General features: G+C 45.6%; 1 protein-coding gene and 1 pseudogene across 1 annotated transcript; one reads left to right on the plus strand and one right to left on the minus strand.

Moving 5' to 3' along the window:
• Positions 1–14,429: 14,429 nt before the first annotated feature.
• GJD4 (gap junction protein delta 4) lies at positions 14,430–17,530 on the minus strand. The gene is made up of 3 exons (XM_049096613.1): positions 17,177–17,530; positions 15,155–15,720; positions 14,430–14,897 (listed from the first exon to the last, which is right to left on the minus strand). The coding sequence occupies exons 1-3, from the start codon at positions 17,238–17,240 to the stop codon at positions 14,430–14,432; spliced, it is 1,098 nt and encodes a 365-aa protein (XP_048952570.1). The 5' UTR covers positions 17,241–17,530.
• On the plus strand, positions 17,239–19,784 carry LOC112678991 (5'(3')-deoxyribonucleotidase, cytosolic type-like; annotated as a pseudogene).
• Positions 19,785–25,508: the final 5,724 nt, after the last annotated feature.

Consider the following 25,508-nt stretch of genomic DNA (forward strand, 5'->3'; position numbering starts at 1 on the left):
TATCCATTTATGTTCTTAATTCCTGTATCAATCAAAATAAGTTAGGCTTTGCTACAATAACAACTCCAAAATCTCAATGGCTTACCACAACAAACAACAAAAAAAAATGTCACTTACAAATGTCCATTATGTGTCAGCAAAGGGATTCTCTTCACCTTAGGTCCTCAGAGATCCAGGTTGGTAAAAGTTTTAATCCTGGCATGTGCTTCCATTATCCTGGCCTATGTTGGGAGGGAATATATCAACTGATTCTTAATTTCTGCCTGGGAGTAACATGTGTCATGTCTACATGTGTCATTAAACAAAGCAAGTCATATGGCTATATGGTACCCCAAGGGGCATGGGGAAGTAAACCTATCATGTGCCCAGGAAAAGAAAAACTGGAAATATTTATTGAATGTCACTAATGACTGCCACAGCTCCCCCACACTTATATATTCACATGTCATCTTTCTCTTCACCATAGTTAAGTCTGCCTTAACTGAAAGTAGTGAAGTAAAATTTAAAAAAATAGACTATGATCAGAATTTCCATGTTCTTACCCTAATTTTTAATTAGCTTATAATCTTGTTAATTTTTCTGGACTTGATTTCCCTTATCCATGAATGAGGATAATAGTATTGCCCTGCCATTCTTTTTTTCTTTTTTTTTTCCTTGAGGTATTATTACACTGTTGCTCTAGCCTTCTCACCTAATTCTGAGAAACAAATGATATGATTGAGACAAAAATCATATATTTCAATTCTCTATTTATAAAAACATAGAAGGAAATTCAAGATATACTCCTCAATGAGACCTTTGTGACTTCCAGTATGTTATTATTATGGTTAAGTATCAGGGCTTACCCACTCAAAATAATTTATTTCATTTTTTAAATTTATGCTGTTCTAAAAATCCATTCATTCCACATGTATTTTTTGAAAGCTGAGAATTATATGGTCTCCACTAACTGCTATGGTATGGGAGGGGATTTTTCTGCACCATATTTAGCTGTAGATACTTTCTTCATGTGAAACTGACCATGGAGAAAATCAGGTTACTAAAACTAAATAGCAAGAAAAATTAAGAAGCAAGAAAGAATAGAGAAGAAATTTTTATGAGAAGAAAAGTTCGGATGAAGCAAAACAAAAGGAAACATTTAAATCAGAGTTACAAAATGCTGCAGTCACAGCAATATTACATCTATGCACAGTTGCCATGTTTTAGACTTGTACTTCCATACACTGGAAAACTTTACACTTCATAATTTTTATGCTGGAAAGTTAGATTTCATACGCAGGAAATGACTAAGTACAAAATACTCTAGGTTTAAAATGACTCACATACTCTTAAGATTAACAACCTAACACTGTATTATGATTTGTATATTTGCACTTCAAAATTCTCAAAGGATTTAGCAGTCTGAGACCAAAGATTGAATTTTTCCAAATCACACAGAAGCTTTTAAATCCAAGTTTTGTCTAATTAAAGGATAAATGTGGTGAATTCCATGACTTTCCAACACAATCGTATTGCGCCAACTCTAGAAGGATTAGTGCAAGACTAACACAGGTGTTTCCAAGTTCAATAACGTAAGGGTGGGCCTTATGTGAGTCGATAACTCTTCTCTAGGCCCTAAAGTTATGATTTAGTTTTACTGTGAGCTGTTCATTAACTTGTATGAGAAGTGTCAACTTAACAACAAAAAGTGTTAATTCCATGTGGATTATCAGCAGTGTAATTTCCCTAGCATAATCAAGACTTTACTGAAACAATTTAGATGCCATTCTATACCTTATTCTATGTGATGCTCCAGACCTATGTATTTTGCCTCTAAATCTCTCCTAATATCCCCTCATTGAGCCAGAACCTATCTGGAGGCACCCTGCTATGCTTGGGAAAGGGACCAATTAATTTGAAAAGTAGGCAAGATGTGTCTTCGGGGTCCCATGAGCTCTTGTTCAACATCCTCCTCTTTGATAACTTCCATGGTACAAAGTTCTATCCTGCATCCTCTTATTTACAATGAAATTTATTATTAGTCTTTTAAGTAACCAAAGCCAATAAGAGTCCAAGTAAAGGAATATAAAACAAAGTACACACCCTGTCCATACCAGAATTTCTCTGAGACATAAAAAAATGTATAGAAATTATGCTTTCTGATCCAATAGTACCTAAATGAGTAACAACTTATTAGGAACCATAGGTGTTAGAAATACATCGAGGGTTACTGACAAGTTCCATTGGGAAGTTATACCTGGGCAGAGTTTTCTAGCACTCCCTCCATCCTACCACAAAAAATATACATACACTCCTTTACTTCTGATTGATTCAAAGGAATCTTTTGTGGACCTATGATGGTCTCAATTAGAGATAGGGAGTTATTCACATATCAGTTAAGCCCTTTAGACCTCTTTGATCTACATATACACAAAGGAAAGCCACCATTCCTCCACTTCCCCAATTGCTCAAAGCTACCATGCTCCATCTTCACCCTATCCCAGCCACATTCTGATTTCAAACTCAAACTCAGGCCCTTGAATTCTGCATCTTGCCCTCTGGTCCTGGTGCTTGCCCTTGATCCCCCCAAGTACAAAGAGCTACATGTCCTGATACTCTCTGCCAGGCTTCCTTCTCTACCTCTTGGTACCTCTGGTCTCTGTGACTCCAATCCCTCCTCCTTTTCTCCCTCTTCCCTCTTTGGTGCCAACAACTTCTCTCTATCCTCTAGAAATCCAGGCCCTCCCTCATTTTATCTTCTTCCTCTTCTTCCTCCTATCTCAGTCATTTCTCTGTTCTGTCATGCTCACCAGTGCAATTGACCCACACATAGGGAGCCTTTCCTCCCAAGGCATTTGGATTTTAAAAGGTATCTAAGCTTGAATATTTAACTGAAGGGTTGAGTTACTTTGATGGGTAATTTCAGAAATCAGCCATAGGTGGGCCCCACTCATCTAGAAAAAAAAAAAAATTGTAAGGGTTATAGAAATAACATTTCATACCCGTGTTTTAAAGACTGGTTGGATTCACTTTATGAAAAGTGAATTTTTATTTATTTTATTTTATTTTATTTTTTTCAAATGTTACTCTTTTATTGGTCCTCTGAAATAGATAATACATAAGTGGCTTCTTTATTGAGTCTTGCTCACTTGTGATTACTTAGTTTAATTCTAAATTCTTTGAGTTATTTCTCCTGCACCAGGCAGGGGGCAGAGCAGCTCCCCCAAGTGCTAACACCTGAAAATCAGCACAACAGGCCCCTCCCCCAGAAGACCAGCTAGACGGAAAAGTGAATTTTTAAATGTTTTATATAACCTTTGAAATTTAAGTTGTGGAAAAAAGACATGGCTGAATTACTCGCACCCAAAGTAGACTGATTCTACACATGTTGGGTATCTGATTTAAAAAAAAAAAAAATCAGGGCAGCCCCAGTGGCGCAGGGTTTGGCGCCGCCTTCAGCCCAGGATCAAGTCCCACGTCGGGCTCCCTGCATGGAGCCTGCTTCTCCCTCTGCCTGCGTCTCTGCCTCCCTCTCTCTGTCTCCGTGTCTCTCATGAATAAATAAATAAATAAATCTTAAAAAAAAAATCAAGTGCAAACAAACTTCTACATACCTGATTAGAGAGATACATTGAATGGATTAATCAAGCAGCTGAGAAATCCTCTTTTGATTAAAAATCAGCAGTTGGCAAGGTAGTCCTTCCACAACCATAAGCGTCCTTTCTGTTCCTGGCCCAGAATGGGAGTGATTAAAAATCCTTGATCTGGCCAAGAGTTGACTACAGCTTTTCTTCACAATGAGCCAAGAGTTTACAAGAAGCAGTAGGGTGCAAGAAAGGAGCACACGTTTTTGGAGTCAGGTTTAAATTCCTACCTCAGTTTCCTCCACTGCTGTGTGACTTTTAGAAAGTGAGCCTCAGTTTCCTTATATACAACACAGTATTCACAGGGCTACTGAGAAGATCAAATGACATGACCTGTGCTCTTGACATGCAGCAGACACTCAAAAATGCCCTCTTTGTCCAGGCATAGGCACTAGGTGACTTCTTTCATGTGTCCTTGGTCAGCTTCCTCCCTATTCCCTATAGTGGCTCTTCCAGACTTAAATCCTCTTCTCAAGCCACATCCTTAGTGCCTCCATTCTCTCTCCAAACACACTGGGCCTATGGAAACCCCCTTACCCTCCGGTGAAAATCCTTACTTGTTCCCACCTTTGCCCTTTGCCTCTGGTCTCTAAAGATTTCTCCCTTCTGCTCAAAGCCAATCCTCTCACCTGCACTCTTTGTCTGATCACCTATCAACTCAAATAGCTATTCGGTTACTGATTCCTTCTCTATCCTATGTCTTCAAACCTTCCCTATATGCTGCCTTTGCCCCATCTGCTTTATGTTAAAGTTCATTTTTAAAATTGTTGAACACCTACCCTGTCCCAGACACTATACCATATGTTAGGGCTACAGTGGGAAACTTGGGCCTTCTAGAAATTTCCCTAACCACAGCTTCTTCATCTGTACATTGAATACCACTATCATATCCTACCTGTGTTGTGGAGGGTAATGACATGTTAAGTTAGAAATCCATAGGGAGTACAAAACACTGCCTGACACACATAAGTCCTTATTCAGTGCTAGAATGCAGTGAGAGATACAGCTATGCAAACAAGAAGTCTGGAGACAGAGTAAAGAGTTGTGGGCAGTGTGAAGTCCCATGGGATGACTTCTCCATACAGCAAGAGGCAAAAATATGAGGAGAGAAGAAAAGTTTTAAATGGTTTTTGGGAAGCATAGGAAAGCAAGCTGAGTAGGAAAACACGGATTTGGGGGAATAGTGCTAAAGGCCCTACTGGAGCCCTTGAATGTATAATGGCACCAATCTGGGCAGGGCCGTTTTCTCCATAAAGACCAGCTACCAAGTAGCCCCCTCAGGCCTGACCATCTCCTCTTCCCTGCAACTTACACACTGCCCTGGGTGCATCTTGTCCATTTGTGTGTTGGCAATAAAATAGATTAGCATGTTGAAATTTAGTATTTCAAAGAAAAGGGTAAATTTAATCGAGAAAGACAATTTAACAAGAACAAAAAATGGAAAAAACAGTTTTAGAACGGGTTCAAAAAATGAGTTTAACACTAACTCATGCCTATAAAATAAACAAGTACTCTCTGCTCTGCCAAATAAGGTAGTGTAGACACCTGAACGCTCCCCGCTTGCAATGACGTAGCAATACACAGGGGTAGAGAATCGGGGCCACTTCAGCCAGGGGAGGAGGCAGGGCTGTGAGTCTGCCTGGGGCGTGGTAAAGACCATCCATCCTTTCAGGTTTAGGGCGAAGGAGAAACACAGAAGGAAAGAGTTGAGGGTTTTAAACTCAAACACGGATATTTGAGGACTTCTGGAGCTCTGACCCAGTCACTGCTCAAAGTAAATAAATCAGGGCTGCTTTGCTAGAGGGTCTGCTTCCCAAATGGGAAAACAAGAGATTCACTCCCTTAGTAGTGATTGGAAGAATCTTGAGAGCCTTGCTGACACCATTCACTTTTCCTGTCCATTAGGATCACTGAGGTAGTGTGGGTTGCCCTGAAGCAGAGGGTAGAGTCTGTGGGCAAGAATGTCCAAGGATTTACTAGCAGTATTCCCAAATCCATCTCTTGTCATACTGCTTTTTGAGCTTTGGTCCAGTAAATCCAACTTCCCTCTAGGTATCTCCTCCCAAATGCTCCACAGACAACTCAACCTTGCCACTTCTTCTTTTTTTTTTTTTTTTAATATTTTATTTATTTATTCATGAAAGACACACAGAGAAAGAGAGAGGCAGAGACACAGGCAGAGGGAGAAGCAGGCTCCACGCAGGGAGCCTGATGTGGGACTCGATCCAGGGACTCCAGGATCACACCCTGAGTGGAAGGCAGGCGCTAAATCGCCGAGCCACCCAGGGATCCCAACCTTGCCACTTCTAAACCAGAAACTGTGAGCATTCATCTTCTCCACCAGGAATTCCTCTTGGGAAGTGCAACCAAGTAAAACCAAATCAGGGGCTCCTCCTCTTCTTTATTCCCCCAATCCAACCAGTAATAAAGCCACATAGATGCCGCCTCTTAAACATCTGTCTCCTGTAGACAAATCCTTCCTAGCATCCCAGTTCCCAGGGTGTAGATAAGGTCTGGGGGCTCCCGAGCTGAAATAAAGTACACCAGGTAGAGAAGCCAGGAAACATGCCAAGACCAGCTCTTAATCAGGGCACCTAGGAGGCATTGGCTGGGAAAGATAGAACTGAGTTTTTTTAGTTTATTCTAAACTGAAATCTATTCCAGAGAGGCAATTTTCTCAAGCATGGAAAACAAAAATCATGATTTAAGTAGCTATAACCTGGAAGGCATTTCAACACAAGCTGACCAAGTTCCTTTAAAAGTTGGCCCAATTTGTAAATCTTACTGAATTTAAAATCTTTTATATATAACTATTTTAATGACTGGTTAATTACTAAAATATGATCACATGCATTACTGCGATTCAGTTACATGCCCACTGAGCAACTTCACTGACAGACTTAGTGGGGAGAGCTCAGACAGCCCATCTACCTGGAGGGAGGTCATCTAAGTTCTAGACAAAGAATAAAAGGGAAATGGCATTTTCAAGGCTAGCATTTTACATTTAACCCATGAAATTATGGCAGCATCCCAAATACTAGTAAGAATGTGGCTAAAACTAGTCTAATAGTTAGGATTGTATAAAAATATACATTTTAAAACCTAAGAAGCTAAGAACACAAGCAGATCATGATATTGCATTGTGGGAAAAGGATAAGGGCATTATTTCAAAACTTGTGTCCTTATATTTCCATTATAATTCTTTTAACTTCAAGAAATGTTTGATCTAACTTGTAATCAAACACCAATTTCACTCTATTCTATAGATCTACTGTAGGGCCCTCATATTGTCTCAAGTACCACTGTTAAAGTGTCCCTGACCCCTCTGTTAATTTGTTAACACTCCTAGAAATTTTACACTGTTGTGAACATTACGCTTTGTGAACAATAACCCCTTCTATGTGCCTACCTTTAAGAAGGCATCCTGAAGCAATAAAAGGAGCTAAAACCAGCTAGGAGAGAGAAGGGTTGCCCACTAACTGACCAGGTAGTCTTAAATGAATCACCTCACCTTCCTGGACCTTTATCTTCCCAGGCATAAAATGAGTTGTTTACTGGAGTCACTAAGGTCCCTGACAAATGGAAGATTCCATGATGCTGAGGTTGGGGCTGAGAGGAAGGGGCTCAGGAGGCCTCCTGGGGTGGGGGCATGTGAAATGCAGCTTATCTGGAATTAGGAGCTGTGGTCAGATAGGGCCACTAATGAAGAAACAGGTGCCCAAAGGAGAGGCATCCGGAGGGAGCCGAGGGCCTCAGGAAGATGAAGAAGGATGGGCCTTTCCCGCCGCCCCCCCCCACCCAGCTGAGTAATGGAGGGGGCCCAATTCCTTAACTTTATGCAAGAGGTTTTGCTGTTTGGCAAAATGGTAATTTACTTATTAAAAAATGGATATTTTTATGGTGAAATATTCAAGTCTGAACCATGAAATTGAATTATTGAGAATATATTGCCCTCATGTATTCCCCAATTGTCTCATTGGAAGAGACTCTCAAATGCAAGGATGATCTTTCCTTATCTTTCTCTTCTGACTCATCCCATGCCTTGCACAAATACCAGGCATATAAAAGATGCTCAATAAACACCCAGACATAATGAGTAATCTGCAATATTTCCATTCATCTTCAAAGAAGGTAAAAACTCTTTAATTCACACTCTGACAAATATCACTTCTCTGGAATAGAAAGGTGGCCCTTCTTTTATAAATGAGGAAATAAAGACACACAGAGAAGAGTAATGGCTTTCAGAGCACTTAGGTACTGAAAGAACAGAAAACTTTCCTCGTCCCTGGAGTACAATCCTTAACCATCCTCTTTACTTCTTCCTGAAGAATTGTGGGCATACAACCAAATTTGATGAACTTGCTCTAGCATAAGATTTTATTTCCTTCTAATGGCTAATCTCACACACCACCTCTATAAAATTACTGAATTTTCATTTCTGGAGGAAATGGCACTGGGTATGCTCAGCATAAACTTTAATAATGCCGAAGGCTTTATTTGGATCAAATATCCCAGGTGAGGAAGACCAATGTATGGGCATTTAAATTGCCTCTCAAGTACTATTTCTGAGATCAAAACCACTTCAACTTTCTAAAGCACGAGAAAAGGAGAAAAAGAAATTCTTAAACATAAAATTCCTAAACCAAGGGGAGAAACCTCACAGGCCTTTGCAGATTCCTTATTTGACAACTTAAAACCAGAAGGAGTTTTTTTTGTAGCTGTTTAGTACACAGCTGAGGAATCTTATGTGAAGAAAGAATATTTGCATTCTGTTGGCACCCACCACACACCTTCCTGAGGGGTCACACCATAGGGTTTGCCATATGCACCCAGTTCTACCACCTACAGTTCTACAGTTCTCCACTGTAATCTTTTATTATGAATCTACATCTCAAACTCAACATTTGCAGTTAGTAGCCTGGTCACGTGAAAATCCGGGGTAAGGGACAATCTGACACTGGTGGGCAAAATAAAGGAATTTAATTAGAAATAAGGGACTGCAACTTAACCCCAAGAGGACAACTCACTCTCTTTTTAAATCATCTCCTTCTCATGAGGCCAGATTGTCCACAATTTCCTCATTATGCCAAATGTCTCATGCCCAAAGTAACCTAATACAATTCCCAGATCTGCTGCTAAGAGTTCCTAGGTCCTGCTTTTTCTGGGCAGCTAGAAGCAAACACAGAAAAGCATGGAAATGGCCAAGGGGTGCCACCAGAAATAAATTCACATTTTTGTGTTCATAAATATTACATTCTAAAGATGGTCCAAGAGAGGCCTCCACTGGTAAGGAAGACTGTGGGAAGAAGGTTAGGAACATTCAGAAGTCTGTGGACATCTTTCTCCTCATGCAAATATTCTATCATCACAAATTCCTGGAGAGACCTATCCAGCATGATCCATGGAGTGTGGACCCCTGGGTTCACAGCCCAGGGAAGTACTTCCTGTGACACACAGTCTGTCCCTCTCAGGGGCTTCCACATCCACTCCCTCTCATTGGAGCTTCCAAAAAAAGTCCACAATGTCAGCATTGAGAAAATGACTGGTGACAGGAATTGGAAGTGTTGTTTGAACAGTGGGACTGAAATAATGACATTTTGCTAAAACTTTCCCACCCACTTGCTGACCTGTAAGATGATAAGGGTTTTTTGTTTTGTTTTGTTTTGTTTTTTAGCTTCATAGAAAGAAACAGAAGCAAGAGATGAAGTGCTAGGTACGGAGGTGATACTCAACAAATGTTCATCAACATAGCTCCATCGACTGGAAACCTTGTGTCTCGGTCTATCGATAAAACAGTCCCAGGGGCTTCTTAAGGAACCAAAAGAGCCCCTAGAGGGAGGGGGAGGGGGAGGAGAGGACCCAGACCAGTGACACACAGGCGACAGCCTGGGGAGTCTCTCAGCTTTAAGTTGGCCTAGGAAATGAAGGGCCAATCAAGTCACGGCCAGGCAGGCAACTATTTATAATCACTCCGTGTTCTAATGCGTCATGTCTCTACTCTGCCTGCCTGGCAAGGGAGGAAACTCTTCTTAATAAATCTAGTTTTTGACTTTTAATTTCCTGAATTCTCCATGAACTTATTTCATCCAAGTTCAGCTTCTCTGACAATTTAGTCACTTCTTTGGGCTCTATTGTCTGCCACTGACTCTCTCAGGTCACAACGCAGAGAGAAAGTTCCCAGAGGAACAGATTTGTTCTGTGATTGACAGAACAAAGAAAAAACATATATACATACATTTCAAATGGTCAGGGGGCGACATCTGTTTGGTTTCTAGGAAACATTTGTCTTACAGCACAACTGAAATGCAGCCGGTAGGATTTATAGGCTCTGCAGCTGACCCCTGTTGTAGGAGACCCTTGGCAAGTCTGGGCCCAAGAAACCTAGCTGTCCCCTCTCCTCATCTGCAAGACACCACCCTCCTCCCCATTTCATGCCCAAAACCAAATGTACACTCAGAAAATTCATACTAGGTTCTCACAATAGATTGCAGCATCCTAGAAAAAAAAAGTCACATTTATTAATTCTGTAAATAATACTTTTCTTGACTAAGCACGAGCGTAATCTCATTGGTCATCATGATCTGTCCTTGGTGTTTGTCTCAGCAGCCAGCCAGCTGCAGCAGGTGTCCATCGGGAGTTGGGATGCTACCTGTGGGCTCCTGTCACTGCCAGAAAATCACCTGCGCCCTGACTTGGCAAGATTCCTGAATTCAGGTTCCTGGAAAATCAGACAGTATCTAAGGAGTCTTTCTTACTGTGGGGCCAGTAAAGAGCTCCACTACCGCAGGCGCAGGCGCAGGCGCACCCACGGACCCACAGACGCTTAAACCAAGAGCCTTTCTTATTTAAAACGATGGCAATTGAGAAGCCGCTCCTAACCCTGGGAAACCACCTGGGTGGGATGTGAGGGTGACTGGGTGGCGGCACTGGGGGGCACCGACGCGATGAGCACTGGGTGTTATTCTGTATGTCGGCAAATTGAACACCGGTAAAAATTATTTTATTAAGAACAGGAAGAGGAAGAGGACAGTCCCAAGACAGGTGGGGTGGCGGGGTCCTCCCCGCGCCGGCCGCGCCCCAGCAGGCAGGTCGCGGTCCCCCTCCCCGCGCCGCCGCTGCGGGGCTCCTCACCCGAGCCGTGAGCTCCGCCGCGACCGCGACCGCGACCGCGACCGCGACCGCGACCGCGACCGAGGGGAGCCCGAGGAGCCGCCTGAGCTCGGGGGCGGCGCGCGCTGCGGGCGGGAGAGCCCAACGCCCAGCGCTCCCGGGGCCGCGGGGCCGGGCGGGCGCCGGGGACCTGGGCCCGGGGAGCCCGACGGCCGCCGCCAGGCGCCGCCTCCGGGGGCTTCTCAGGCCTCGAAGACCCTGGGGAACCTCAGCTCAGGGATCGTCCGGAACAGGAGGGGAAACGGAGGGGTCGGGACGCGAGCGACCGGGCAGCGGCAGAAGGGAGGTCCTGCTTTTGCGGCCTTGGCGACCGCGGCTCTGCGGACCAGATGTCCCTCGGACGTGCCAGGGCCTGCGCCGCGAAGGGCCAGGGCTGCGAGGCGAGGAAAGCCCTCGGGAGCCAGGGACGGCTGGAGCCGGTCCACGGGACCCTCGGCGCTGCCCGCGGAGCTGGTGCCGGCGGAGCGACGACTCCGGCCGCGGAGGGAGCGCCGGCGTCCAGGTGGCTTCGGCGGCGGCCGGGGCGGTGGCGGAGAGGCCGCGGGGATGGCCCGCACGGATTCGTAAGGACGGGAGCCACTTCGGAGGCGGCGGGAGCTGTGACGGTCTTGGCCATTACAACCATCAATCCTCCGATTTGGGGCCACGAACGGAGGAAGCTCCGGCCCCTGCGGTGCTGGAGGCCAAGACTCTGCCAAACCACGAGACCAAGGTGGCTGTGGCGGTTCCAGCAGCAGCAGCAGCAGCCACGGCGGTGGCAGAAGGTCTTCAATGCTGCCGGGAAACAAAGCTCAGCGGGCGAGGAGAGCCCGAGAAGGGGCAGGAAGCTACAGGCTACAGATCTGTGACCTCGGCCAAGCACAGTGCGGGGCCCAGCGGCTACAAAGAGACCTGTTTTAGGCAATACTCACGTGTATGGGCAAAAACCTCGAGGACTGTATTTGTGACCAACTGTATAACAGGTGATTTTGGTTTCTGCTCTGTGGAAAGTGTAAAGCATTCCGACAAAGGGTTTCAATGTAGATTTTTTCTTGCACCCGTGCTGTTGATTGCTAAAGGTAATAGTCTGATCATGACGCTGAATAAATGTGTCTCTTTTAAAATGTGCTGTGGAAAGTTAGTCTACCCTGAAGCCATCCTGGTAAACTACCCCAACAGTGTGAAGTTAGAATTCCCTCAGGGTGATGCCAGGTTCCACTCGAAATTTATTTGCAACCTGCTTGGGCACAGAAGCCATTGTCTCCACCAACCCTGGTGTGGTTGAACTGACAGTTAATGTGTTGTGACCTGGAGTTCACCGTTAAAAGGGTCCCCCAAGCAAAGTCCTGGAGTTTATTTAGTTATTATGATTGTTGGCACATCCTATGCAATATATCTAAATTGAATGATGGTATCAGATAAAATTATAGATGGGATTAAAGCTTGTGTATCGTCCATTATCATGTGTAATCAATAAACGATTTAATATTCTCAAAAAAAAAAAAAAAAAAAAGACAGTCCCAGAGTTGCAGGGATTTTGCTCCAGGCCCAATTCAGCCAGTTCTACTCAGGCTTGTAACCTCCTTATTCTTCTCTCTAGCCCCGGTACATCCAAAAACCTGAGCTAATGTCCTTTTTTTTTTTTTTTTTTTTTTTTAAGATTCTATATATTTCAGAAAGAGAAAGAAGAGACAGAGGACAAGCAGGGGGAGGGGCAGGGAGAGGGGCTGAGGGAGAGGGAGAAGCAGGCTCCTTGCTAAGCAGGCAGACCCATGTGGGGCTTGATCCCAAGACCCTGAGATCAGGAGATAAGCTGAAGGCAGATACTTAACAGACTGAGCCCCCAGGCGCCCCAAGCTAACATCCTTGCTTAGCTTCCCCTCCTCTGAGACTAGTCCTGTCCTTTTCTTACCATTTTCATCTTCTCAGAAGCCGTGTTTAGGCAGCAGAGAGGAAGGGCCTAATAAATTCACCCCTATTAATGTTAAAAAGACAGCTGTACATGGTACATGGCGTTGCCAAATTTCTAAATTGTAGAGCACTAAGGAATCATCTAGTCTAGTTTCCTCTTCACTCAGAGAAGGAGACTGAGGCCCAGAGGATGAAGTGATCTGCCAGGTGATGGTGACATGGGATGAGAACCAGATGTCCTACCCTTGGCTCCTTACCTCTCCCCTTCTCTCTGGACACCATTGCTCTAAACAGTATTCTAAACATGAACCCCCAAGGCTCTCGTCCTCTGATCATAGGATTTTGGACATCAGCAGAGAAGCAAAAGCAGCTCTTCCCAGCACCACCCAAATACAATCGCACTTGCTTGCAAACTCCAGCAGGAGAAGGAACACAGACATGCCCTACCCAGTTCTCTCTGGGGACACAGCCAAGGGGGAACCCCTGGCCCAGTCCTTGTCACCTTTCCTTCCCAGTTTTTGTCCGGGTACCCCGCATGGGCACACACCACCACACATGTTGAGTCGATTTCACCACTCGGTATCGTCAAGGCTGATACTGGGGGATTGAGAGACCCGTGGAACTTATTTTTAAGTAGTAATGAAGCGCTAGACAATTCTTATATCTCTAAGATTATATCCAACCTTGGGAGGGCCACCAGAATTGCATGCTGCAAGGGACAAGAACCAAATTTGCCCTCGAATACTTTAGGACTGTCAGGCTCAAAAATCACATTTATTGAGCACTTGCTCTGTGCCAGACATTGATCTCAGGTTTGCAGAATGGCTCACAGTTTTCAATGAATTGGGGAGCAAGAAAGATTTACTGCACATGTTAAAAATAGGAATATTCATTCAAATATTTTTAAACCGATTTTGGATTATTTAAGTTTTAACCAATTGCTTTGACATCCTGTAGACATATAAAGCAGGATGTTACCGTCCATCCTGGCAGATATTTAATTGTCCAAGTCTTCTTTAGAACAGTTAATAGTGGCCATCAGTTTACTTTTTTTCACTTGCAGGAGTGAAGGGCGACTCCTCATCCTTAACCATTTTGTGTTTGGAGGCCAGAGGCTATTCACCAATCCTGGAAGTATACCCAGAGGGCCCTTCCTCCTTTCTTGATAAGACAAGCGGGTTTGTCCTGTCCCGACGTGGCTCTTTCAGCTACACTGTACCCATCCGTGTGGCAGTTAAAGGCAACCTTCAATCTCTCACATAGTCACCTCTAACTTGCGCAGCTCCTAGACCAAAAGCAGAGCAGCTGAGAAGTGAGGGGAGGTGCTTTGGCTCATCGCCGGACGCGAGGACGTTTTCCGATTCTAGTGTCGACGCAGACCGTGAGGCCCAGCAGTAATAGTGCTTGTCCCCCGCTCCCCTGGAACACAAACCTCCTCAGGGCAACCCTCACCCACCGCGTCTAAGGGCCACAGACCAAACCTGGACTAGGAAGCTTGCAACCGCTCTAGCCCACTCATCAGCGGCACGAATGCGCGCTCCGTGTCCACGACACTTCAAATCAAAAGCAAGAAACAACCAAAAACGTGCTGCCCCCGCTCAGTGAGGACAGCGCTCAGCAAGCCCCCGGGAGCAGGGCGGGCACCTGTGCCGTGTGCCAGCACCTCGCACCTGCCGCAAACTCGAGGTCACAGCCCCCCAGGCCCCTGGTAGCCCGGCAGCGTGTTCCCTGCGTGTGCCATTTCTCCTACGACGCTGTGAGGTGCGCGGTGTGACGCGACAACTCAGTCACCATCGACTTCATGAGGGGCAGGGGCGGGGTGAAGCGGGCGCCCCTCCACTGACGACACGCGGGAGGGCACCCCCAGGCCAAAGCCCCCCGTGGCGACTCGCCCCCGGGCCCCGCGGACGCCGCACGGCGCACCCCAGGTCCGGGGCCCGCGGGGCGTCCTCGCAGTCTCCGGGCTCCCGGCCGCCGTGCCCAAAGCACAGGGTCGTCCGGGGAAGCCCTCTGGGCCAGGTCTGTGTCCGACGGGTCGCGCGCCCCCAGCGCCACTGCTCCCGGCCGCTGCTCCCAGGGCCGCTCCGTGGGGTCGCCCCGCGCGCCCGGCCCCAGCGCGTCGGCGTCTCCGGGCGCCCGCGTCCACGCGGTCCTCACACCCACTCCGACTTTGCGCGCCGGGCGCCGGGCAGCGGGTCGGGGGGCCGCTGCCCCCTGGGCTCGCGTGGGGCGCGTCCGTGCAGCCCGCCGCCCGGCTCCAGGCCACCGGCGGCCGGCGGGTCGCAGGCCCGGGTCGCAGCCCCGCGGTCGGCGTCGGCGTCGGGCCCCCCCGCGCACCCCGCCTCGGCCGGCCCGCCCCCGCCCCCGCCCGCAGCCCCGGCTCGCGCCTGCGGGGAGCCCCGGGTCCGGGAGGGCGGGCGGCCGGGGGCCCGCGGGGGGGGCCGCGGGGGGGACCCCCGGCGCCCGCGCGCCCTGCCGCGCACGCTGCACAGGAGGTCGGCGGCGCTGAGCAGCAGCGAGAGCGCGCTGGCCGCGCCCATGAGCAGCGCCAGCAGGGCCTTCTCGGTGGGCCGGGACACGTAGCAGTCCACCACGCCGCTGCAGGGCGGCTGCGCGCACGGGACCCTGGCTGGGACCGCGAGCCCGAAGAGCAGGTAGTGCGAGGCGCCGAAAGCCGCTTCGGTCAGCACGCGCAGCGACAGGTGGACCACGTAGCCGCGGGACAAGTCCGGCACCGGCAGGTCGCGCGGGCCCCCGGCGTCCCGGCCGCCGAGCCCCAGCCCGCGGGCGGCCAGCGCGGCGCCCCGGTGCAGCACGTAGGCGCAGAAGAGCGCGGAGGGGAGGAGGGCGGCCAGGCTCTGCAGCAGCCAGAACCGCAGCTGCGACACCGGGGAGAAAGCGTCGTAGCACACGTTGGCGCATCCCGGCTGCAGCGTGTTGCACACGAAGCGCTCCTGCTCGTCCTGGTACACCGGGGCGCCCGCCGACAGCAGCACCACCATCCGCAGCAGGATCGCGAAGATGAGCCAGATCTTCCCTAGAAAGGGGGAGGCAGGAGGCCACCGTCACCAGCGTACAATCACACGCCCGCCCCGCTGCAGGTTTTAAGTATCTGGGGGGGGGGGGGGGACGGGACTGGACGGGACGGGACGGGACGGGGCCCCAGAGGTCAGCCCGCACGCGTCTCGGTCCCCGCCACGGCCTAGCTAGTGAGCTCGTGGGCCCAGAATTACGCAGCCCTTCCGAGGTGTCGGGCTCCGCGCCGCACTGGTTGTTGGCGAGACGCCTTGAGATGGACAGATTTACGGAACCGTTAGAGACTGAAGACGTTGGATCTGGCTCCACTAGTTCAGTCCTGGACTGAAAGTTCTAGAAGGAAGGTTGAGCTGAGCAAATTAATGATGGAAATAAGATCTCGCCCTTTGCAGACAATACGCTTTCCAAGGAATGCTCACACATGTGTGTGACTGCGTCTAGCTTTAAATACAAGCTGCTAATTATAGGTCAGTCTTTATTTTTGTCGGCAGGATCTTTACTGAATTGTTGCTTTGTGGTCCTTGAAATTAAATTTCCTTAACGACATTCAACTTTTCAGATTTTTCAATGATTCGGAATTCCTTTTCCTGTATTACAGTTATTATGAAATAATGAGGCTCCTCTTTTCCTCAATTTATCGTGAATAAATGAGACCGACCTAGGAAATCAAAATAACGTCAAAGTCCTATTTTAATGTCAAAAGTTAACTCTTGGAACACATCTAAGGCTCGGCTAAATTAATCTGCAAATATTTTGTTTTGTGACAAGGTACAGAAAATATCACCTGACAGTAGAACAACAAAACTCTATTATAAAGGAAAGTAGTTAAACTCAAAAAATAGCATTATGTGATCAAGTCATTGACTCAAACTTGTAAGGCCAGGTTGATTTTGTTTGAATTCTACAAAATGACGGGTAAGAAAAATAGCTACTTCGTAGGTGTATTTTAACATTTTTCTCAAGTCTTTTTTCTAGGACACCTATATCTCTCCAAAAATTTGACATGTCTGCATCAAACTCAGAAATATTTATTACTCTCTTTAAAAAAAAATAATAAACTAAAATTTGGCTTTGGCTTAAAGTGCACAAGAGAAAGGACCAATCTTTACAAATTAAGCTTCAAGGAAATGATGGAAAAGAAGGAACTGTAATCGATGCATTAATTTCTCTTTAAGTTTTACTGTATTATTCCTTCTCCTGATCAGGCAGCCAGAAAAGAAGTTACTCAGTTACTCTTTGCCCTTGCTTCAGTCTTTAGGCTTAGCACCTGAATGTCAGTGAGAACAGGCCCCAGAGGAGAACACTCACATCCAAGACTTCCTTAAATGATGGTGGAACTGGGGAGTGATTACAAGAAAGCTTGAGCACACAGCTTCTCTTTCTTCCAGCAGCAAACAGGCCAGGCAAAGTGATGAAAACGAAAACACAAGAGCTTTGCAGCTGTTTCCTATACTCACCCACAATGGTCACGTTGCAGTTGAAGGTGATGAGAAGGAACCCCAGCAGGTCCAAGCGTTCCATGCTGCCGGAGCGTCACGGACTCAAGGCTTCTGGAGACTTCGGAAGGTGGAAAAACCTTTTCGGGAATAAATGTGTCTTTGCTACAAAAGACTTAAAGGTGACAGCTGCAGATGTAAAGGGAAAGCTTCCAGCCCAGGAATGGGAGGTCAGTTTTTCTGTCTCTGACTCCGAGTTGAGCCAGCCTTGAGCCGTTGACTCCGAGGCAAAGCATTCTCGACAACTGCAGTGACCAGAAGACAGCGGGAGTCATCTCTCATTGTGGGCTATTCTTACCCACTTGGGACATTCCAGGCCCTGGCAGTGCTCACATGTCTGTACCGGGAGAGCAGATGCTTCGGGATATAATAGAAGCAACTACGTTTAACCCAAGGAAGGAAAAGTCCTGTTAGCCAAGGAAACTGCTCTACTAAAAAGGTGTTTCCTCCTTGCAAATATTTCTACAACCACCTCACTTATTAAAGAAGCACTGAAAGTTCATGTTTTGTCTTCTCTATGAAGCATAAGCAATCATAACACTGAACTGCAAGGGTCTGGCTCTCATTCGGAATTCCTGTACCCTGGATAAAAGCATAGATCTGCATCTTAGACACGTGTCCCAACTTTAGGCTGTGACTCCACTATTCTCTAGCTACTTCCTGTCCGTTTGAGTGACAAGAGCTTTTTAGTTCCACTGAGGGGTTGCGGGAGGCAGACACAAATGGTGATGTTGAGAGCACCTAGCATGGAGTGAGTGTGCAACAACTCAAATCAGTGGAATTTCAATCCCTAAGGCCCCCATAACCTTCACAGACTGCATCTTCCTTTCATTTCTCCCAGCCCCATCTAGCCCAGGGCTGCTCCCATTGAATCGGCTTAATAAATGTCCATTAAATTTGTAATAAAGTATCACAGTCTGGACCTGCTGACATCAATCACAGTTGCATCAAAATCCTCTCGTGGCTGTCACCTTTATATCTAGGAATAACCCATCCTGCAAGGCTGGGGATCTATCATCACGGTGGAAATTGTGAACTTTAAAAGGAATGATTTCAATTTTCCATGAAAGCTATTCTTTTATTCCCATTTTTTCTTCATTTCTGATCTATTCTTGACTATAATATCCCTAAAAAGATTCCCAGAAGAGGAGTACAACAAAGCTGCTTTCATCTTTATTCACATGACACGTTTCCATCCACAGAAAACATTTTGACCCCCGTGAAAGGCACAGTAGTTTTGCTATATTTTAGTCAAATCCTTCAACATGAACAATGAAATTTAGAGAAATTGTGGTTAAGTAAAAAAATATTGAAATAGCTATATGGTTCAAGTATAAAATAAAGAAAAATATCATCTTTCCTTCCTAATAGACTGTTTATGATATTGGTTTAAAATTTGAAATGCCAGGAAAGCAATTTCTGAATTTTGCTGTGTGATACAAATAACCTATTCTGAATGTGGAATAAAATAGAATTTTGTGACCTTGAGTAAATTGTTACAGCTTTTCATTGCCTCAGTTTTCTCATCAGTAAAGTAGAAAAAAAAAAAAAAAACATGTTCTTTTGTACTCAGAGTGGCTGTGATATGCAAAATTAGATCATAGACATGAAAATGATTTAAAAATAAAAAGAATTACATGCGCATCTCAGGGTCTACTCCTCTAGGTTCCCACCCTTGGTCTATCCCTTTGTTCCCACAGAATCTGCTGAACAGGTAATGCTGCCTGTTCTCTCTCCACCCTTATCTGTGTTGCTCTTGCTTCTCAAAGCTCACACCACTCCATTTTTTGCTGTTTTCCCTGCTAAAAGATATTTTTGCTCAGCCTGGAAATTTAAATCCCAGTGGCTGCCAGAAGCAAGATGTGGACAAAAGAGGAGGATGTGCCTGGAGCATCAAACATGTGGCTCTCTATAAAATTACCCCAGCCACCAATCCCAGCCTCCCCAGCCTCCCAGGCCTGACACCCATGGCTTGTGTGGCTGCTGATGGACATGGACAGCATGCCGGCCTCTGGTGGGGCCAGCCTCCTGCAAGGTGTCTGCTGCAGCTTCCCAGGAGAGCCTCAGGTGGCAGTGGAAATGTGCCTTGGATTCCTCCCCTAAGAGCAGTACTGAGCCCTATGGCTAGACCCAGCAGACAAAGTGGCCAGTGTGTATGAAGCTCAAGACTTTTTCCTAGACCTGGAGCCTATCTCTGGAGCCTTGGAAGCCAAGTGGGAGATAAACAACATGCAGGACACTGAGGTCTTCATCTGTAGCAGCCCTCTGATGAATACTGTATGGGTGAGAAGTACTACCAGATGGAGAATCAGGCCTCAGTCTGTAGAGGATGATATCCTGATGAGGGACAAATTACCTGCTCATTAATGACAAGGACACCACTGGAAGCCAAGAGGAGACCCCAAGCTGGGAGCACATCTTATTTACCTGCTGCCACACCTAGCACCTGGCCCTGCCCTGCTCAAGAAGACAGCTGCTCTCCTGGAGTGACAATTGGATGAAGATCACAGACAGCAAGCAAGGGGCAAGGAAAGGAAGGCAAGCCAGCAGGGAACCCCAGCAGAGCTGAACGACAGGGCAGTGTCATGGAGGTGGCCTCCAGTACTGTGGAGCAGGGAGACACAGTAACCCCCGTTCTCGCAAGCCAGCCACCAGAACCTCACAAGATGGCTGGCAAGGAAACATGGTGGGAAACTCACTCGGGAACCCTTTTAATGAAACACTTTGGCTCAAAAGAAATTATCCCAGAATCAATAGGGAGGTTTCTGTTTGTGTAACTCTAGAGCAGAGAGCAGCTTTGGGGGAGTACTGTGTTCAACTCGATGGAAAAGAAATCCAGGAGTCAGGGACATGGATATGGTTGAATTCCACAAGATGCCAACCTGGGATTTGTTCATTTGTCAAATGAACTGAGCAAAAAGGAAAGAGAACAACAGAGCCATATGCTATCCAGCCTTCACTTACCTCCCTCTAGCTTAATGACATTGCCAAATTATTTAGGCCTGAGTTTTACTGTCTATAAATCAGAGATGATACCTTGTTGTCAGAGTTGTGGAGAATTAGCATTAATTTAAATGAGGTTCTAGCACATTATTTGGCCTATAAGAGGCTCTTAATAAATAACTACAGTCATTTCTCATTATTCATGGTAGTTGTTGCCACAAACACTGAATTAGAGATTCAGTCCCTAGAGATTGCTAGGGACTCAGCAGAAATAGGGAGTTGGTCTGATCACAACATTCTAGTCAATTAATCAGTACATAACCTTGTGTTATGTGTGCATCTGTTAAAAGATACCTTATTTAACATGTATGTTTTTAAACCTATATTTAATATAGTTGGCTCGTTAACATTGAGCTCACAGACTGGAGCACTGTAACTCATGCCTGAACGAAGCTCAACTAACATGTGTTTTCTCTATGAGGCACATGACAGGCTTCTTGCACTAGGGAACATTAGCATGTCAGCACTATGTTTTGGGGGCATTTTAAACAGCACAATCAGCTGTTTAAAAAAGCTTGTTTACAGTTACTGAAACAAGAAGGCAGCCTGTCACCATGTTCCACCCTTGCTGGGAACATGGGTGCTGGGTAACAAACTCTTCAGTGCTCTGAGCATGTCCACGAATACTATGACAGCCCACAGGTACTGATACTGGGTTTACAAAAAAAATTGTAGCAATTAGGCAAATTTGCATACACAGAATCCAAGAATAATGGATATGATAGGGACCTATTAGAGGGAAGAGGAGCTGAGGCTGATGAAGGGTAGATTCAGAAGACCAATGCAGCTCTAGGAGCCCCAGGGAGAGTAGAGTTATAATAGTGGAGGGAAGGATCAAGTCCCCACCCACTCCCATTCCGACTTCAGGCAGAACACCTCCCCTCCTGTCTTCATTATTTTTTATGTTTTTGGCCAGGAAACACCCCCTTGAATAAAGGAGTATGCCTCTAAAAAGAAACATTTGGAATATAGTCTATGTGAAAATAAGGGTGACAGTCATCAAGGCTCTAAACAGTCATCAAGTTCTGGAGTCTGATGGCCTGAGTTAAAATTCTAGTTTCTTGACCATGTGACCTTGGGAAGTTACTTTCCTTAGTCTCCTCACTGTAAAAGCACATTATGTAACCCCTACCCTGGAATGACTGTGAAGAACAAATGAGAGAATACCTAAAGCACAGAGAACAGCATCTAGTGCCAATGATATGCTCAAACCATTCATTCTTATTCTTATCACCCCAAGAACCAGGTGCCACTGAAGGTAGGGGTCTTGCAACAATGGGTGCCCCAGGGCCCTTAGAGCTAGTCCAGAATCCTGGCTGGAGAAGGGTATTTTTCCTCCCAGGTTCAAAATGGCAAATGGCTCCTAGGGAAATAGAATTTAGCTTCTGGAGGGTTTGGAAATGATGGCATCTGTTTTGTTTGGCTGTGTGTGTGTGTGTGTGTGCGCCTGTATTTAAGGAATAGATTATCTAATTTGGGAAATGAAGGTTTTCATTATTCTCAGGATTTAAATGACTTTTTCAGGACTGGGTAGAAAGCAAAGGTTTAGCACCAACACAACAGACTGATCATGCCAGCAATCGCATTCCATGTGCACATGTAAATCCAGTAACAAAAGTGATTATAACCACTTACTGGCAATATGAGCATAGGTAATTTAGGGTGACCAGCTCTGTGCAGACCTTCTACCACACACTCCCCTACACTAGACTTACAGCTAAAAATAAACAACCTAGGCAACAAGAGATCCAAGAGAACAGGTACAAGGTGGAAATTTTCTTCTGCTGAGGAGTTTTTTGCCCCTATGGTCTCAGAGCTGTCATTCTTAGATAATATTTTCAACTCCAGTTCAACTCAAGGTATGGCTTTTAAAAACCGAGGCAGATGTCTTCTCTCTACCAAGACAGCATTGACAGTGTCCTGTGGAATTTGTTTTTGAGACACTTAGGCTGGTTCTTATAAGCAGAGAGGCACAAAGGGGGGAAAAAGCTTGAGGACAGATTTTCTTTGTGAAGAAAATGAAAATGTCCATAAGCTTGCTTTATGTTTACAGGTCTTGGGAAGTATAACAAAATACCCTTCGTGCGTGCTATGGTTTAAATATGTGTGTTTCCCCAAAATTCATATGTTGAAATCCTAACCCCCAAGATGATGGTATTAAGAGTGGGACACAGGAAAAAAAAAAAAAAAAAAAAAAAAAAAGGCCTTCTCTGAGTCCGAAGCTTTCCCTAAGTAGACAGCAAATCTATCAGAGCCTTGATCTTAGACCTCCAGCCTCCAAAACTGTGAGGAAAAACTTTCTATTGTTTATAAGCTACCTAGTCTATGGTACTTTGTTATACCAGCCCAAATGGACTAAGACACTGTGATGACAAAAAGGAGTCAGCCTTCTCCTCATTACTGTTACTATCAATCAATGCCCTCTGACTTAGAGATGCTTTTCAAAATATTGTTGATAGTGTGATGAACATAGTTAAGTCAATAATTACTGACTGAGCACCTATGATGTCTCAGGCACTGTTCTAGGCATTGAGGAAATGGCAGAGAATGAAACAGATGGAAATTTCTGCCCTCTGCCCTCATTGAACTTACATTCTAGGAAAGAACCGACAATAAACAAGATAAATATCTTCGGCAGAATAAATTATTAATTCCATGGTGATAAATGACCATGGAATACTAATACTAATACTAATTACTAATACTAATACAAATACTAAGGAGAAGAATAAAGCTGAGAAGGAAGTTGAGGGTGTCAAGGTTTAGAGGAGTGGCCAGCACAGCCTCCTAAAGAAGAACACATTTGAACAAAGACTGAAGCAGGTGAAGGAGGGAGCCACATTGGATATCCTGATCCACAAGCCTTTCCTGGTTAATTCCTATTCTCCTTTCTACCCTTCCTGGGCTTACACTACAGAGCACATTTTGAGAGTTACTAAATGTCCCAGAATCCTTTACAGGGCATGCATATGGGCCATATTACCTGGTGCAACCTCTCAGTAACATCATTTAACATCTCAGTCACAGGTTGAAGCAGGAGAGCCACACAACAGAGAGCAGGGACCAGGCACATAGTCAAATTATTTCCAGCTATCCACGATGTTTCTTCTCATGGCCACCGCAGGTGTCCAACAGAGTCCTCACTTGCCACACATATGCCTGTTCCTTTCACTGGCGGCATTGTTTTCAGGTAGAGCCAAATTAGTTAAAAACAGTCAGAGAGATGGCACAGACTTTGAGGTTAGGAGGACTAGATGCAGTCCTGGTTCTAAGCACTTACCAGTGTTTGGCCTTGAGTAAATATCTAATTATCTGAACTTGCTTACTTTGTTATGTTCAAAAAGGAGACGATAATACCTACTTCATGGAGTTGAGGATTCACTCATTTCAAATATATTGAGCACCCACTAACAACTCTGTCAAGTTTTGGGAAAGCAATTAAGAAAAAGCTAATGGTTTTTCATTGGGCTCCTGCCTGTGGCAGAAAGATAATTTTTAAATGCAGTAAATGATCAGTGGCAGTAAAGTGTGAGAGATACAGCAGAAGGAAAGTATGGGGTGCTGCTTTGTGGGAACACTGGAAGGAATACCTGGCTCACAGGCGCATTAGAGAAGACCTCCTGGAAGAATCTAGTCTCTTAGCTAGGATCTGAGGGCAAATTATGAGGCAGTCACCAAATTCCTCCCTGATTTCATGATTTGCCTTTGTTATTTTGGAAAAGGTAGCAGAAAATTGGAAAATAAAAGTGATACTATTAGCAACCCGAAACAAAGATCTCATTGACCTCACAGAGTTGAGCCATAGATAAGGAGTCACTGATGAGACCCAAAGGGGCAAATCTTTGGCCTCAACAAAGAGCTAATTAGATTTACGCTCTGTGTTCAGTCTAGAAAGGAAAGAAAAAAAATCACAATTGCATCATAAACACAGATTTTTCTTCTTTAAAGCTCTCCAGAAACAGATGATACTGGTCTCTCACATATTTCATTTGGTGAGAATTTTCAGAATTGCATTATATGGGAAAATAAGAAACTGTGAGTTCAGCTCAATTCTGGACATCACCTGCAGAGCTTATACCTCAAACTCACATGTCCTAACACACCGCACTTTTTCCTGTGTTCTCTAAGTGAATGACACCAATACCCACCTCACCCAAGGCAAAATTGCAGCATTCAATTTACTTTAAACACTTAAAAAAAAATTTCACTGCTCAGTGCTCTTTAGGGTATCCCCATCGCTTCCAGGATGAAGTCAAGCAGAGCTCCCCGGCCCCTGTGAGACCTGGCCTCTCCTCTCCCTAGCCCTGCCTTGTGCTCACCAAAAGACCTGAATTTCTTGCAGTTCCCATGACCTGTGTCGCCTCTGAGACCTGCCACAGCTGTTTCCTATATATAGGGCACCTTACCCTCTCTGTGGCTGGCTTCCAGAGACTTCCTTCTCCTTTGTCCAAGACCAGGTTAGGTGTCCTCATTCGTTCTTATGTAGCATTTTGTGTTTATGCTCATGACATGCAACACTGGGTAGTATCGATTGTGTATGCTCCTGCCCAGCCGGTCTGCCTTACCACCTCAGCCCCCTCAAGATCACAACCAGAATCAGGTTCTCCTTACTGACTTGTGAGCTTCCTTTATGCTCATTGCTTCTCAGCTGAGCATCAGTTCAACTTAGCAATCAAGAGTAGTAAGAATACAGTGGGAAAATGTGGATTTGAGTCTTAGACTCACCACTTAGTCTGGGTCTTATTTCCTCAGCTGCAAAACAGGGATCATAGTAGCACCTACCTCTCAGGTTGTTAAGAGAATTAAACAAGATACAGCATGTAAATAGTCTGGCACAGTGCATGCATTCATTAAATGGTAACTAGAATTAAGGTCACTTTTTCTTGTCTCTCCTATGGCTTTTGCCTCATTATTTATTTATTTTTTTCATAAAGGCATGGCCCTTTTGTGAACCAGCTAGAGGAGTTCTTTCCCTTTGCTCAATGGACAGGGCAGTCACAGCACACCAGAGGCACTTTGAACACTTCCTGACTCAACCCTCCTGGGAATTAGACATTTGTCATCAACCATTTTGTCCCAACTTTTCCACATGGATGGAAGGGAGGAAGACACTGGGTGGCTGCTACATTATGTGAGCTCAGTGTTAAATGAATAAAGAATGAACCAGTTCATTCCCCCCGCCCCCATGTTTCTCTGTGCCTGTTCTCTACCATGAAATACTAGAAGAGGGAATGAAAGAATTTGATCTATTTTAAAACTCACAACTGTTAAATGCTAACTCTCCAACTAT

The sequence above is a fragment of the Canis lupus genome, chromosome 2 (genome assembly GCF_003254725.2).
Source record: "Canis lupus dingo isolate Sandy chromosome 2, ASM325472v2, whole genome shotgun sequence".
NCBI lineage: Eukaryota > Metazoa > Chordata > Mammalia > Carnivora > Canidae > Canis > Canis lupus.

Excerpts from the sequence above, each read along its gene's own strand:
- GJD4 (XM_049096613.1), bottom strand. The coding sequence starts at position 17,240 with ATGGAACGCTTGGACCTGCTGGGGTTCCTTCTCATCACCTTCAACTGC. Across the intron at positions 15,721-17,176 it reads CTGCAACGTGACCATTGTGG|GGAAGATCTGGCTCATCTTC; the intron begins GTGAGTATAGGA and ends CCCCCTTTCTAG. Across the intron at positions 14,898-15,154 it reads TGTGCAGCGTGCGCGGCAGG|GGGGCAGCGGCCCCCCGACC; the intron begins GCGCGCGGGCGC and ends ACGCGAGCCCAG.